The sequence below is a fragment of the Dendropsophus ebraccatus genome, chromosome 1, assembly GCF_027789765.1.
Source record: "Dendropsophus ebraccatus isolate aDenEbr1 chromosome 1, aDenEbr1.pat, whole genome shotgun sequence".
Taxonomy (NCBI): domain Eukaryota; kingdom Metazoa; phylum Chordata; class Amphibia; order Anura; family Hylidae; genus Dendropsophus; species Dendropsophus ebraccatus.
The window spans coordinates 214,180,931-214,197,428 of NC_091454.1; the positions used below are offsets into that span (position 1 = coordinate 214,180,931).

At 50.0% G+C, this 16,498-nt stretch overlaps 1 protein-coding gene across 2 annotated transcripts; it reads left to right on the forward strand.

The window, feature by feature from the left end:
- Positions 1–616: 616 nt before the first annotated feature.
- Positions 617–8,522, forward strand: PRDX2 (peroxiredoxin 2). 2 transcript variants are annotated; one of them, XM_069977355.1, is made up of 6 exons: positions 617–674; positions 946–1,053; positions 6,409–6,562; positions 7,643–7,765; positions 7,837–7,967; positions 8,288–8,522. In XM_069977355.1, the coding sequence occupies exons 2-6, from the start codon at positions 951–953 to the stop codon at positions 8,371–8,373; spliced, it is 597 nt and encodes a 198-aa protein (XP_069833456.1). In that variant the 5' UTR covers positions 617–674; positions 946–950; the 3' UTR covers positions 8,374–8,522. The 2 variants fall into 2 exon arrangements, with proteins under 2 accessions (XP_069833456.1, XP_069833542.1); XM_069977441.1 differs by having other exon boundaries at positions 661–678.
- The last annotated feature ends 7,976 nt before the right edge of the window (positions 8,523–16,498 follow it).

The following is a 16,498-nucleotide window of genomic DNA, read 5'->3' on the forward strand; positions in this document are numbered from 1 at the left end:
TTAACTTGGAGGGATTGCCCCTTTAAGGAGTCTGATCTAGTAAAAAGGGGTTTTGATATATTTATATATACTACACTCCATACTCTCTCTATATGTGATATTAGGTGGAGGGGTCTGACTATATCCAAGGGGTCAGGTCTAGGGTCTGATATTAAAGGGATTATCCAGTTTTATAGAAATAATGGCTGATACTTAGGATATGGGTATATTAGAATAATATAAAGACTGCAGAAAAGCACAATTATACAAATACTGCACATCTGCCTTCATCTAGAGCTTCTTTGTATGTGATGTGATAGTGATCAGCCGATCAGGTACAGCACAACAGAGAAGACGGCGCCGCGTCAAGTGACCCGCTCCCTGCGTCCCTCACAGAGGATGCTATGAGGAGAAGGCGGCAGGTGTGGACGAGCTTATCTGACACCGCAGAATAGGGGTGCGTTCTCCGAGTCTTCTTCCACTTAACATACATCATATCGCGCTTCTGTGTGAGGGAAAACACCTTCCCGTTATGTTATTATAACCGCGATGTTAAGGGCTTCATAATGGAATCGGAGAGCGGCAGACGCTGGTACCCCCCCCTCCTTTGCTCCCTCAGTGGTATGATCCAAGGATGTATAAGGGTCAGTCTGTGAGGAGCCCGCTCAGTGCGTGCCGAGACACGGAGAAGGGAGGTGGGTCAGTAGTGTGTATGTGGGGGCTGTGCTGCACCTCTCCTCCATGTAGTCCTGTTATGTAATAATATCCGCATACAGCTGCAGTTACATTATTTTTTTTATATAGTAGCTAATACATTAGTGGGTGTTTAATGTAGTTATGAGGTATATTTGTATCAAATGTGTCAGTAAATAGTTATATTTCTCATTAAAACTGTCTTGGTCATAGTTTTTATTTTATTTTTTTGCTAAATATAACTTATGTATGTGTATATATTTTCTTGCACAGACATCATGGCTGCTGGGAACGCTCACATTGGTAAGCCGGCTCCGGACTTCCAGGCTACGGCGGTGGTGAACCGCGAGTTCAAGGAGGTGAAGCTGTCCGACTACAGAGGTGAGTGGTGACCCGGCTGCCGCCTTATCGTCCAGTCATCTAGGTGGCTATGATGTGTATAATAAGCGACTTCTATACAGTACCTTAGGGCCCTACTCTATGGGCTGAGCAATAATTTAAATGAGTCCTGATCTAGATCGGTGCTCGTTTACTGGGCCTATTCTGATCATTTAGCGAGGGCTGCAGGGACATCGTTACTGATGTCCTTGCAGCCCTTACAGCATACACTACCTAGCAAGGCTTCTCCTCTGCTCCGTCTTCCTCCCCGGGTCCCGCGGTGCTTCATCAGCTTCGATGCGGCCTGACTGAGTTGTCAGACCACTCAGCAAATCACTGGCTGCGGCGGTCCCGGCCTGTGATTGGCTAAGCTGTCTGACAGCTCAGACAGGCCGCTCTGGCTTGGATCGCTGGTCGCCGCTGCGCACCGCTATTCCACCGTAGCGATGTGTGGGTGGCGAACGACTATTTTAGGTTTTCACCTAAATGAACAATCAGCTGATGAGACAATCATCGGCTGATCGTTCTCTCTATTCCACCGAGCGATAATCGGCTCGATTATCGCTCCTGTGGAATAGGCCCCTTACTATGGGGACGCTTGAGGTGGTGTAAATGCTATATTGGGCTGGCCATACAGATCGTGGATACGGAGACTGGCTTACCAGCTGTTGCTATACTACAATTCCCATCGTATCTGCACAGCTTTTGGCTGTCCAGGTTTGATGGGCATTGTAGTTTTGCAACAGCTGTGAGGTCAATGTCTGCCTATCTGTCTTAAAGGGCTGCCCTTTAATGTGCATGGTGGGCTCCTTGTCCTCCTGGTGATGAGGGACCATTGGACACACTCAGAGTTTAGTCACACATAAGGCTGGGTTCACACCACTATTCTGTATCTGCTTTCTGTCTGACGTGGGTGCCAATGTATCTGTGCAGGGGCCCCACTTATATTTAGTAATTTCCTATATGTACAGGAAATGACCTGAGTGTAGTCACTAGCTGACTTACTTTGCACGTGGCTTGCATTGAGGTCTGTGTGCAACCTGTGACCAATAATTTGGTACAAAGAGGTACTCCGGGCTTTTTTTTTTTTTTTTTACGGCTGGGGAGGGGGTGGATATAGAAGCCACCGTTCACTTACCTCCCTGATTCCAGCACCGGGTCCTGGATCGCGCTGCCCTATTCACCCGTCCGGCTGCCACTTCTAGTCTGAGCTGCGGCTTGAGACGTGACGTCTCAAGCAGGGCTGTGGAGTCGGAATAAATGTACTGACTCCAGCTGTAAAAAGAAAAACTTGGAACAATTTAAAATTGAGTTTTGATATGAATTTAAGTTTTGTTCATCAATATATTATGGGCAACGTTCTAATAGGACACTGGCCCTATTACATAAGGGTGGTCAGGGGAATATATCAGTAATAAGACACTGGCCCTATTACATAAGGGTGGTCAGGGGAATATATCAGTAATAGGACACTGGCCCTATTACATAAGGGTGGTCGGGGAATATATCAGTAATGGGACACTGGCCCTATTACATAAGGGTGGTCGGGGAATATATCAGTAATGGGACACTGGCCCTATTACATAAGGGTGGTCGGGGAATATATCAGTAATGGGACACTGGCCCTATTACATAAGGGTGGTCGGGGAATATATCAGTAATGGGACACTGGCCCTATTACATAAGGGTGGTCGGGGAATATATCAGTAATAGGTCACTGGCCCTATTACATAAGGGGGTCGGGGGAATATATCAGTAATAGGACACTGGCCCTATTACATAAGGGGGGTCGGGGAATATATCAGTAATAGGACACTGGCCCTATTACGTAAGGGGGTCGGGGAATATATCAGTAATAGGACACTGGCCCTATTACATAAGGGTGGTCGGGGAATATATCAGTATTAGGACACTGGCCCTATTACATAAGGGGTGGGGGGGGGGGGGTCATGGAAAAGTTGTCGGTCACTATTTGGCAGTTTGTTTCTAAACTGGAAGAGTCCATTGTGTGGGAGGGCAGATCTGTGCTGTTCTCTTCCTGGATGCTGGATGACTGTATATGAACAGCAGTGTAATATGAAGATATCCTGTGTAATATAGAGGAGGAGAAGACGTAAGTAGTGTAGCAGTAACCTCTGTCCTCAGCAGTGGCGGATTAAATGTACCCTGGGCCCCGGGCTGTCCACCCAACCTGGCCCCCCCCCCCCCCCCAGTCAATTCGCCCACATTATAATCTGCTACTGCGCGCCCCCCCCCCCCACTGTCCCCAATAAACACTGCCTGCCTCCCCTCCCTGCTGGCCCCAATAAACATAATGTTTAGTCCCTTGCTGCTACCCCCAGTAAGCATTGCCCTCCCCACCTCCACTGCCCCCAATAAACATATTGCCACCTCACCTGGTCCCCTGATGTTGCCCCCCACCCAAGGTAACAGCAGCACAGAGGATGTCAGGAGAGGAGGGTGCTGATCTTATAGGAGAGGTCACAGTAGCACAGAGGATGTCAGGAGAGGAGGGTGCTGATCTTATAGGAGAGGTTCGAGCAGCACAGAGGATGTCAGGAGAGGAGGGTGCTGATCTATAGGGGAGGTCCCAGCAGCACAGAGTATGTCAGGAGAGGGTGCTAATCCTATAGGAGATAGTCCCCCTCTATAGCTGGTCTCCCTCTGTCCCCCTCTATAGCTGGTCTCCCTCTGTCCCCCTCTATAGCTGGTCTCCCTCTGTCCCCCTCTATAGATGCCCCCCCAGTCAGTAAATAACACAAAAATAACGAAATACAACTCACCTACCCTGCGTTCCCCCGTCGATCCTCTCTCCGGCTGAGTGCGGCTGCCGGGGGTGTCCGGTCCCCTCCCCGGCAGCGCGCGCATCACACAGCTCCTAGTGCCGCCTGGGCCCTGACTTCCGGTATGTGCGCTCCCAGTACCGGAAGTCAGGGCCCCAGGCGGCACAGTGAGCTGTGTGATGCGCCCGCTGCCGGGGAGAGGACCGGACACCCCCGGCAGCCGCGCATCAGCCGGAGACTCTTGTGACCGCAAGCGAAACAATGCTTGCGGTCACAAGAGCCTGCAGTGGCGGGGGAAGGGGGCCTCCCAGGCGGCATTATAATGTGGGCGGCAAGGTATGGGGCCCCCCCGGAGCCTAGGGCCCCGGGCTGCCGCCCAAACCGCCCACATTATAATCCGCCATTGGTCCTCAGTGTGGTGTTTTTCTTCAGTGTGCTATGGCTTGCAGCAGGCTGTGTGTGTTTTGCACACAGGAGAATCTGCTTTATATCTTTCCTCATTCCTGCAGAAGTCGCCCCAGTATCATGTAGGACATTAGGGAGAAGCTGCTGTGAGTGCCAGTGTGATAAGTAACTCCGCTGGTATATGACCGGCCATTTATGAAGGAGCGGGAGTCGGTCCTGATAAAATTCAGGAGTCTGAGTCTGAGCTGTGGCTTACTGACTCCACAGCCCTGGTCTCAAGGCTGGATAACCCCTTTAATGTCTGAGGTGGGACTCCGTTACGACCGCCAAATGGCTTAGCTGCCTTGAGAGGTCACTTCTCAAGCCTCAGCTCAAACCAGGAAGTGGGAGTCGGATGGGAGAGCAGGGCGGTGCGATCAGGGACCTGACACTGGAACCGGGGAGGTAAGTGACTGGTGGCTTCTATATCTACCCATTCCCCAGCCGTACAATAAAAATTACCCCAGCCCGGAGTACCCCTTTAAGGATTTTTGACAGCTGATGTACAGTTATGTCACTGTATTGCACGACCAAAGTTGCAGTGTAAAGCTGGAATCCCACTGCGCTTTTTCTTTTGCTGTCCCTTATCTGTTTACAGAAAAACAGATGTGAGACTGCAAAAATGCAGTATGGACCCAGGTTTATCTACCATAACGAAGGGTCCTATTAGAGGCTGATGGCGGCCTGATCAATAATATAAATGAGCGCCGATCTGTCGTTTAGCAAGGGTGTCGATATGGCTAATGAAGGAACAAACTGTATAAATTACCTTTCCATGCTCAGTCTTTCCCTGACCTTTGCTTGCGTCCCGACACTGCAGCCTTAGTTTCAAAGGGGTCTCTGAGCTGACAGGCTGCTCAGCCAATCACTGGCAGGGATTGAGCGAGACTCAAGCCTTAGCGCTAGGAAGCAAACGGAGCAGGTTAAGATCGGGACCGTGGAAAGGAGAGATAGATAGATAGATATATATATATATATATAGCTTGTTCAATTGTTGGCCATGCTACACTATTACACGTAGCAAGGTGTGGATGCTGGCCGATATTGGGTCCCGACCTAATCATCTGAAGTTGTCTCTATTACAGACATCGATACTTGCTGAATTGGCCGACTATCACTGTGTCATAGGGCCCTAAGACTTGACGTATGGGTTTTAGCGTACAGTTTGCTCGGCCTCAAGGATGAGTGGACTTGCTGAACTGTTCAGCTTCAACTTTCTCTGAACCTGAATGCTCTGCATCTGACTCCAGGCAGCTGGCCAAGTTGGATGCTGTCCTAGGGAGTCCTGAATAGCCTTAGGCCCTAGGTAAGTGTGCAGTTTCTCCAGCAGCTGGGAGTTACATGCAGAGCAGTCAGGTTCAGAGACGCCCATCTAGCTGATCAACTGTATAGCATTGGTCTCCATACACTGATGGTGGGCCATGCACACTAGGCAGACTTGCTGTAGGTTTTCCCATCAGCAGCTGGTTACAGTACAAGCAAAATAGAACTGTTCTCTGAAATGTCATGGATGCAACAGAAATTAACCTGTGGTACAGCATGTTATGGATTTGCTGCAGACTTTCCCTATGGAAATCAATAGAAAAGGTGAAATGTACAGCTAATGTAATGTGTTTAAGCTGAGATTGCAGGGGGGGGGGGGGTTCCAGCTGTGAAAACCCTATGATCAAACTGGAACCAGTGTCAAAGCTTTGCTTGGCTCTGGCTGTCCAGGCATGATGGGAGTTGTAGCTTTGCAACAGCTGAAGGTGCCCTACCCCTGCTCTATTATGTAATGGAGACACCGGAGATGGCAGAATACAACACATGATTATCTCAGTAGCGACCACAGATAATGAGGAGGCAGTCATGTGCTGCCCTGCTCAGTTGGGTCCCTGTTCTCAGGATTATGGGGTCCCAGTAGTTGCACCCCTTCTTATCCTTGGTCCCCCATCCAGAGGATAGGACATGGCTTGATATTGTGGCACAACACCCTTTTAAAGGGGCATTTCCATCTGAAGTATCAGTCCACAGGGTAGGATAGGGGATCACTTCCTGTGGGGGTCTGACTGCTGGGCCCCCTCACTAGTCCAGAGTCCGGATGCAGATTAGGATATTCTTATGGCACATATGAGAGATGTCTATTCTGCAGGTAAATACGTCGTGCTGTTCTTCTACCCTTTGGACTTCACCTTCGTCTGCCCTACTGAGATTATCGCCTTCAGTGAACATGCCGAGGATTTCCGCAAGATCGGCGCTGAGGTCATCGCAGCTTCTGTAGACTCGCACTTCTCACACCTCGCCTGGTGAGATCCTGCACCTTGACTGACTGGTATTGTGAGCCGTGTCATAGTGCTGTATGAAGGGTGATGAACTAACCTGACTATATAGGGGTCTTGACATGATCACGGCACCCTGCATTGTGTGCTCGGATACAATTGAGACACTGAGTGGTATATGGATATATTCAGTGTCTGCTATTGCAAAACTATCCTACTGAAGAAAGGACTGAATGGTGTGCACCATGTCTGTGGGCAGTACTTCATTAGTTCTGTGGGGAAGCTATACTAGAAAATGCTTGACAGCCCCATAGACCATGAAGAACTGGCTGTGTGCACCAGCCCCTGGGGACAGTTCCCCTATTCTCGGTGTTGGTGGAGGTCCTGGTGGTTAGAGGTGGTATTGGCTCATTCACATCCCTTCTGTCCGCGATTGCGGGCAGAACATGAAACAATATTATTCAATGGCCCTGTTCACACGTCTGTACAGGTGCATGGATCGCTGGGGTAATGGAGTGAATGTAGTGCTCTGTAAAGCACTGAGCACTACGGATGCATATTCATAGTGCGGGCCGCGGTCGTGGACTGCACTACTGGTGTGTGAATGGGGCCTAATAGTGTTAATAGAGCTAGAAATGTTAGCAGAATAGTGCAGGGTGTGCGGGCAGCCTCCTCCCTTATCTGTGCACTGTCCTGCCAGTCTCCACCCTGCAAATAGTGCAAACGTCTTAAAGTAACGGCTCCTCAGAAAGACATCTTATCTGCTGCCTACATCTGGTCACCGCACAAGCAATGACAGCAATTTCCAGTATCAAGTAGTCAGCACAGATGGGGGCCGAGGGGCCCCTCAATAGAGGAAGGCATATGCAGCTCGGACGTCTTTGGAAACGATTGTCCGCTTTTACGACTACACATAGTAATCAGAGATCTTATACATGTTACATGCCCTCGCTTTCTCATTGTTTCCAGTCTCTTGTTACCAAGTGTCACATGGCTAAATTCACAAATTGAAAGGGGCTCCCATTTGTTCATTCTAAACAGTAAAGTGGGTGTGTACATTGTGGATGTAGGAGATGTAACCTGAAATGGATTTTCCCTCCATGTCAGGACAAATGTTCCTCGTAAGGAGGGAGGCCTGGGACCCATGAACATCCCCCTGCTGTCAGACCTCAACAAGTCAATCTCCAGGGACTATGGTGTTCTCAAGGAGGAAGATGGTGTTGCGTACAGGTAAAGCCTATATACTAGTAAGGCATATGGTCTTCTACTGCCACAGACTGTAACCTTATATTCTCCCCTAGGGGTCTGTTTATCATAGACAGCAAGGGCATCCTCCGTCAGATTACCATCAATGATCTGCCGGTCGGCCGCTCTGTAGATGAAGTGCTGAGACTGGTGCAGGCCTTCCAGTTCACTGACCAACACGGAGAAGGTAAAACATGACTCTGCATTCAGTGTTTCTGTAATTATCCTTGTGGGCAAATGCTTCTGCAGTTATAACGCCACTTACTAGCAGTCGCTTAGTGAGTAGTTTATGGGTTTTGCTATGGGTCCCCCATGTGCCTCTAAACTGCGTTGAACTAGGACAAAAATATAGTATGGTCTCAGACATGTGGTTCTACACAAACTTATTAAATTTGAGACCTGAAGGTCTGATACTTGTCAGGAAGCCTGTAGCACCCATTAGTGGGCTCTCCAGGCTCAAACGTTAACCCTGTATACAATATGGCTGACTTGTCTCTCTCCTTGTAGTATGTCCTGCTGGATGGAAGCCTGGCAGCCGCACCATCAAACCCAATGTGAAGGACAGCAAGGAATACTTCTCCAAGGAGCACTGAGCCTGCACTGCTTCCTGACCTGTCCCTGTGGCTGGAGGAATCCTCATGTGCACTGACCTGTGGTCCTGACCACTGCTGCCACCTCCATCCTCCCTGCCCGGGGATATTACAGCATTTAGCCTTGTTCTTAAATAAAAAGTTACAAGTTACTGCTGGCTTTGTATTATGTTGATGCTGGTGCTATATGCAGTCACTGAATTTAGTCACTGACTAGGCTATACGTGAGCCAGGACACTACAGGCTCAGGCATGAAGCAGATGGTTGTAAGTGGCTGTCAGTGTGGATGAATGCGTTTACAGTACTCGCTGATATTAGTTCCTGAGCTGCAACTATTACTCAGAAGGCCTAAGGGTAGCTTTACATGTACCGGATATGCAGCGGATCCTGGTATTGTGAAGTGAATTGGTCACGAACCTGCAGCAGAATTTTTTTTATTCTGCTGCCAGTATGACCCGGCCCCTTTAACCCCCTGCATCCCACAGCCTGGCACATAATTACCTGCATGGCGCTGCGGCTGTGTGAAGCTCCTGACTCCCCTTCTGCCCATGCAGCACTGTAGGGCACCAGTGTATTGGTACAATGATCATTCCATGAGAATGTAAAGTTGCATCCACTTGGCCGATACTGTAAAGCCTGCAGACTTCTGTTTCTAAAGTGTTGAGAGTTGTAGGTTAGTTTGGCTTTGCGCTCGGGCAGCATGCCTTATAACTTATCTGCCAAACAGAATAATTCTCCATGTGTGGTGGTTCCTAAAGATACCTCACCTGGTGGCTGCAGCAGGATCCTCTGTCCTGCAGGTGGCTGCTCTCCTGACAGGAGCCGTAGTACACACCTGCACATTGTAATACTTACACTGCAGTCTACGGAGCTTCTGGCAGGTCTGTACTACGCTGACTTGAGTGCAGAGCAGTGGGAGGTTTGAAAAGGGATCCTGCCACGTGCACAGAATGGTAGGTACATGTTAGAGGTAACCCACCCAGGCCCTCCATTGTATTACTGCCCCCACTCTCCTCACCTGTGCGATTTGGTGCCTCGAGTTTATGTATATTGGGGACTACATATAATACCAGCTGTGAAACTACCTCTCCTGGCATGCTGTGTGCCCTCATATAATGCACCAGGTCCAGGCAGCCCCTTGGTGTTTGTTCAGGTGTGTAGGCAGGTCAGGCTGTGTGGTAGCTCCCCCGATACAGCTGCAACAGTCTAATTCCTCCCTGTGACTCAAGAGCTGAAGGAGGTGAAATAAAAGGGAGAGGAAGATGTGGTCCCCATGCCCTCTGGTTGCCTGGTATCTACCGGAGAAGAATAAGCCTGCCTAGGTGTCTGGATGCAGTGGCTGCACGGCTGCTGTGGGTTCAGCTGCTGCTCAAGAACTGCTAAAGACCAGCAGGGAGCTACTTCTCAATACTGGCAGCCATAGCAGTGGACAGCTGCTCAGGTGACTGGGCATGCTGTGCTGGGGGTGGCTGTATTGATTATAAAGTAAACGCTAAGATTTACACCTGGTCCTGGACGCTTCTGGGTCTGAGTGGGGACCTGGGACGTGTCGGGCTCACCCAAGCCAGTAAGCAGCTGAGGTGGGACTACTCCATTGCCTGCTGACTGAACAAGCCTGACACGTCACATCCCAGGTCCCCACTCAGACCCAGGAGCCATGGGGACTGGGGGATCGGAGCTGCGGGATACTGACAGTGCTGGAGCAGGGGATGGGCGATTGTTACTACTTCTACCCCAGCACTCTGCCAAAAATCACAGCAGCCCCCAGAGTTACCCCTTTAATGAAATGCCAATTTATGGTGCGTTCACACCTACAGGATCGAGCAATTTCATTTAAATAACTGAACACAGCATTAAATCTGCTGCAGATCCTGTAGGTGTGAACACACCCTTAAAGATTTGGTGGGTAAAGGCTGATGTCTATCAGAAACCTGGTTATTTTGGGGTACTGCAACTCGGTTATGTTCAAGTAAACAAAGTGGTAATACCGCACACAACCTGAGGATGGGGGTGGTGCTGTTAGGTTTTTAACTCCCTTACCTATTGTAATAACTTTAACAGAAGTTTTTGTAGCGATGAATGGTTATGCACCCAAAAGAGGAAAATTGCTGCACCCTCAAGGGTTTAACCTACAGAGGCTCTTATGGCTGGCATTGTATGACTAATACCTTGCATTTTTATTAAAGAGAACTTTACATTTAGAACTTCTTGGTCCTTCCCTAGGGGATTTGTATAAGTAACTGGGGAGTACAGTATAGGCAGGTGGCAACTACAGTACTGGAAGGATAGATGTGCTACAATGACCACTAGAGGGAGCCAGCTGCTTTTAAAACCTCTAAATGCGAGAAGACTGCTTACTGGAAGAGGCTACAGGTACCTGAACTGTGCTCAGTCCTCTGCTCTGGTGCTCTGCAGGCCCTGGCACAGGATCTGGTGCTCTGCAGGCCCTGGCACAGGATCTGGTGCTCTGCAGGCCCTGGCACAGGATCTGGTGCTCTGCAGGCCCTGGCACAGGATCTGGTGCTCTGCAGGCCCTGGCACAGGATCTGGTGCTCTGCAGGCCCTGGCACAGGATCTGGTGCTCTGCAGGCCCTGGCACAGGATCTGGTGCTCTGCAGGCCCTGGCACAGGAAGTCTGGTGCTCTGCAGGCCCTGGCACAGGAAGTCTAGTGCTCTGCAGGCCCTGGCACAGGAAGTCTAGTGCTCTGCAGGCCCTGGCACAGGAAGTCTAGTGCTCTGCAGGCCCTGGCACAGGAAGTCTAGTGCTCTGCAGGCCCTGGCACAGGAAGTCTAGTGCTCTGCAGGCCCTGGCACAGGAAGTCTAGTGCTCTGCAGGCCCTGGCACAGGAAGTCTAGTGCTCTGCAGGCCCTGGCACAGGAAGTCTAGTGCTCTGCAGGCCCTGGCACAGGAAGTCTAGTGCTCTGCAGGCCCTGGCACAGGAAGTCTAGTGCTCTGCAGGCCCTGGCACAGGAAGTCTAGAACTCTTAAACGCCTGGATTGTCTTAGTGTCAGCGTATGCTGTGGTCTTTTACTGCAGCAGGGTCAGTGTTAGTACATGGGGTGGCTACATCTACTAAATGAGGCACTCCTACTCTAGGTACTGTTAGGATTGTCTAACCACCATTATTACTGTGTGGTACTTCCTGACCAATGTTTCTCTGTTTAAAGGGAAGCGAACAGCACAGGAAGTCTCTAACCCACTGTTAGGTGCCCTATGGGAACATAAGCAATTTTCAGTTTTCATACATGCTGTTGGTTTCTCCTTTTAAGCATTTCTGCATGTTTGTCAGGGCTAAGGCTCATAATTATAAACAGTGGCATGCAGTTCTTGTAATGCACCACTAGATGGGGCTGTAAGCTTGGGGACCAGCTTAGTTACAGGCTGTAGCTTATTGTATTCACTTACATAGCACCAACCTATTCTGTCCAGAATGAAGAGTAGTTACCCAAGTAAAGACAGGTGCCCCCCATTACTATCCGGCTAGAGACTGCACCTGCTTTTACGGTTGAATGTAGTCTTGAATAACTTGCTGTATGAGTATCCTAGTAATGTTAGCATTCTGTGATCTGTCTGACAGCAGGCATACAGACCTGAAGGCTACCATCACAGCTGTCAATATCTTGTCCCTGCAGGTGTCCTCTGCCTGTCCAGGCATGATGGGAATTGTACTTTTACAACAGCTGGACGGCCAAAGGTTGCCGCCTATCAGAGGTAGCGTTTCTTCAGTCAATGACACTTAAAATATTTATATTTAGATCCACTGGTGCAAGAAAGTCATACAGACTTGTAATATACTTCTGTTTAAAAAAAAATAAAAAATCTCCAGTCTTCCAGTACTTATCAGCTGCTGTATGTCCTGCAGAAAGTGGTGTATTCTTTCTAGTCTGAAACAATACTGTGTGCTTAAAGGGGTTATCCTGTATTAGAAAAACATGGCCACTTTTCAGGGACTGCGCCACTCATGTCTCCAGTTTGGGAGCAGGTTTTGCAACTCTGTTCCATTGAAGTGAATGGAGCTTAAAGGGAATCCGTCAGCTCCCGGGCACTACCTGAGGTGCTGGCAGTGTGTTGTAGCTGGCAGCCCTCAGTGAGCATGGTGCCTTTTTGGTAATTTTCCGTGCAGTGGATTATGTACAATCTTATGTCTCCTACTGTCACAGAGCTGTTGTTCGTGCCACACTTGTCATGCATCCTCCTCCCTCTTCATGAATAATCAATGCTGCCCGGCCTCCTGCTCGCTCAGCTGTTAGATTGCAGATCAGTCCTCTATAGGCAGGTTATGTCTGAAAGAATCTCTCCTCCCTAATGTGTCTAATGTGTTGGAGCTGAGGTCTAGGGGTAACTCACCTGTCTAGAGACCTGACAGCAGTTCATTCTCTGGTTCAAATCCCCTGATGGAAATTAAATGTCTTTTTTTTTTTCTCATTATTGTATCATTTTTAAGGCTATGTTCACACAGTATTTTTGGTCAGTATTTTGCAACCAAAACCAGGAGTGGATTGAGAACACAGAAAGGCTCTGTTCCCACACTGGTGAAATTGAGCAGATGGCCGCCATTTAATGGCAAATATCGATGTTAAAAAAAACAGTAATTATTTGCCATTAAATGACGGCCATCCACTCAATTTCACCAGTGTGGGAACAGAGCCTTTCTGTGTTCTCAATCCACTCCTGGTTTTGGTTGCAAAATACTGAGCAAAAATACTGTGTGTGAAAAAAAAAAGACATCTATTTAATTTCCATCAGGGGATTCGAACCAGAGAACGAACTGCTGTCAGATCTCTAGACTGGTGAGTTACCCCTAGACCACAGCTCCAACACATTGCAGAGGAAAGATTCTTTCAGACCTAACCAGTCTACAGAGGACTGATCTGCAATCTAACAGCTGAGCGAGCAGGAGGCCGGGCAGCATTGATTATTCATGAAGAGGGAGGAGGATGCATGACAAGTGTGGCACGAACAAGAGCTCTGTGACAGTAGGAGACATAAGATTGTACATAATCCACTGCACGGAAAATTACCAAAAAGGCACCATGCTCACTGAGGGATTGCCAGCTACAACACACTGCCAGCACCTCAGGTAGTGCCCGGGAGCTGATGGATTCCCTTTAAATGCAAACCACAGCTGACCTGGAGGCAAGAGCGGTGCTGTCTCTGGAAGAAAGTGGCCATGTTTTTCTAACGTTGGATAACCCCTTTAAAGATGGAATAATAGGAGGGCGTGGCTTGATGGCCGACTGAGCAGCAGCGTTTTAGTGGAGCTCCATACTTCCCTGGCATTTTCACCCTGAAAATCATCCTGACTGCCACTGTTTTGTGCCTGGACCTTCTCTGCCTCTCCCTGAGACCCCACGGAACGGGTGTTTAGTGGCAAAGTGTGTGTGGAGCCTCCGATCCCCGGTGCAGTACTCCTCCAACAGACTGTGGGCCCAGCTTCCCTGCCTGTGGACTCCCTACTCCTCGGGAAGACTCCTGCCTGCCTGTGCCCCTGCGCGGCGCCCGGTCCTCCCTGCCGGTGACCCTCCTGCTGTTGGGCTTCCCCTCCTGCCCGTGGATTGCCTACCGGTGCCCGGTGAGTCCCCGTAGGGTGCTGTGTGTGGAGCTGCTGCCGGGAGCGCTGTCGGTGTGCGCTCTCCTCCCTCCCACCCTGACTCACCGGAGCGGCTCCCCTCCTGGCTGGTGCGTGGACGGACGCGCTGGAGCACTCGGTCGGGGCCGGACCGGACTGCTGATCGGCTGCCTGTCTGCCTGGACTCCCTCTGCAGGGTGCCGGAGCCGAACGGGCTGGCGCGCGCGCGCTTTTTGTGGAGAGGCCGGCGCCATCTTGGACACGCGGCACGCCAGTACTGCAGCAGCATCCGGGAGCTTGGTGTCCCTCTAGCTGGGACGCACTCAGGTACTGAGGCTGTGTGTCGTAGGGGGCTCTCCCCTGCGTAGTGGATGTGTCTGCTGGCTGCCTGAACGCTCTCCTGCCCCTGGCTCAAGCTCTGCCCTGTGTCCTGCAGTGGTGGTCCCCCCTGCTGTCCCGGCTACCCCTCCATTTCTGCTACAAGTGTGTGGAGGCAGTGGGGAGGCCCTGTATGTGCTCTGCACCAGTGGGCTTCACACTCTCTCACAGAAGGCCCCTATAAATTGGCGTGCCTGTGTCCCATGAACTGTGCCTCCCTCTGCAGACACCTGTCTTTCTCTCCCCCCCCCCTCTGAGTACAAGGACATAAAGCATCTCCATAGGACTGTGTGGGCCTGTACTGTTGAGACTCCTGGCTGCTGCATACTGGTGCTGCCCTCCTTATACTGCCTGCCCTGCTATCCGCTGGTGCTCCCCGGTGTCTCCGTTCCTATCAGTGAGCGTCATGGGAGGCTCTAAGGGAGGCACCAAAAAGAAAACTAAGGGGCCTGCTCCTGCACATGTAAAAGTTGTGTCTGATGAAGACTCTGGCTCTGAGGGGCAGGAGGGGGAGATGGCCTTACACCCGCCCTTATTTGACAAGATTCAGACTCAGGCTGCCCGAAAGTTGGAAAAGGTTGCAGGATCACCTGACAGAGACGACGCTCCCTCACCTCTTTCTGTCTTTGAGGGGTCCATGAGTCCCCCCCACCTGCACTCTCCTGAGAGATCACAATATTCAGCTTCCACTATCGACCAGAAGTTGTCGGAAGTCCTGGCCGCCATTACTACCTGTCAAACTATGATGGTGTCAAAGGTGGATGAGTTGCGACAGGACTTCGTTATCCTACGGCATGAGACACAGAAACTGCGGGAGCGCACATCCGAGGTGGAGAGGAGAGTTTCTGATGTTGAGGACACTGTCCGCCCCATTCCTGACCAGCTCACAGAGATGCGCAGGCAAATAAAGGCTGTCACTGAACGGGCAGACGACTTTGAAAATCGCCTGAGACGCAACAATGTCCGCATCATTGGGCTTCCTGAAAAAACTGAGGGCCAAGATCCTGTTCGTTTTGTTGAAACGTGGCTGAAAGATATACTTCCGGAGGATACGTTCTCTGACTACTTCACTGTTGAAAGGGCACACAGGGTCCCGGCTAGAGCTCCTCCTCCTGGAGCTCCTCCTCGCCCGTTTCTGGCCCGTTTTCTTCACTTCCGAGACAGGGATGCGGTGCTCCGGGCGGTTCGCATAAAAGGAGAAGTTAGGGTGGACAATTCTAGAGTGTCTTTCTATCCGGATTTCTCGGTGGACCTACGCAAAACGCGCACTCAGTTCACAGAGGTCAGGGTGAAATTGCGGGCGAAAGGATACAAATATGCCATGCTCTACCCGGCCAGACTGCGGGTCATTGATGGTGGAAACACAAGATTCTTCACTTCACCGACTGAGGCGCTGCGGTGGGCTGAGTCTGCCCCACCTGTTCCCCCGGGAGCTGCTGATCGGGCGGCTGACTGAACACATCCAGTTCTGTGGCAATACATCCAATAGTTGCCTGTCTCTGGGCAGTCTTCTGGGACACCATCGCTAATGTGTTGTTATCCCTTACAATTTTCATGTATCTGTATGCTGGTTCTGACATGGCACTCCTTGCCAGGGAATGTTATTGGAGTCTTATAATGTTCCAAACAGCTACTAATTTTTCTTTTTTCCCTTTTACGGTGTGTTGTACTGTAAATGAGTAACTACTGTTAGCTTTAGGTTTAGTTAGGGCAGTGACCTCGCCCCCAGGGGGTTTAGTAGTTTAGGGTCTAGGTCTGCACAAGTTTTAGTGTTAGACAGGGTGTTATTTCCTACAGTTTTATAGATTAGTACTCCGCTAGTCTATTTTAACGTAGTTGAGGATGTTTACTGTTTTGCTTATGTGTTTGTTGTGTGCTTGTGTGATTGTATGGTGGGCCTTTCTTCCCTCCCTGTGGGCACTGTTATCGTGGATTTTCTGGTTTCTATACCCGTATAGTATCTCTTACGTTCCCTTGTTATGGCCACTCTAAAAATTTTTAGTTGGAATGTGAGGGGGCTCAACTCCAAACATAAACGTGCCTTATGCTTTGATTTTATTAAGAAACATGCTCCCCACATAGTGTGTCTCTCCGAGACTCATCTCACAGGCCAGAAGGTCTTGGCCCTCAAGAAAGCCTGGATAGCTAGTGGTTATCATGCTACCTACTCCACATATGC

Bases quoted from the DNA above. Each gene is read 5' to 3' on its own strand.
- PRDX2 (XM_069977355.1), top strand. From the start codon at position 951: ATGGCTGCTGGGAACGCTCACATTGGTAAGCCGGCTCCGGACTTCCAG. The intron at 6,563-7,642 runs GTGAGATCCTGC...CCTCCATGTCAG, and splicing joins CACTTCTCACACCTCGCCTG to GACAAATGTTCCTCGTAAGG. The intron at 7,968-8,287 runs GTAAAACATGAC...CTCTCCTTGTAG, and splicing joins CACTGACCAACACGGAGAAG to TATGTCCTGCTGGATGGAAG.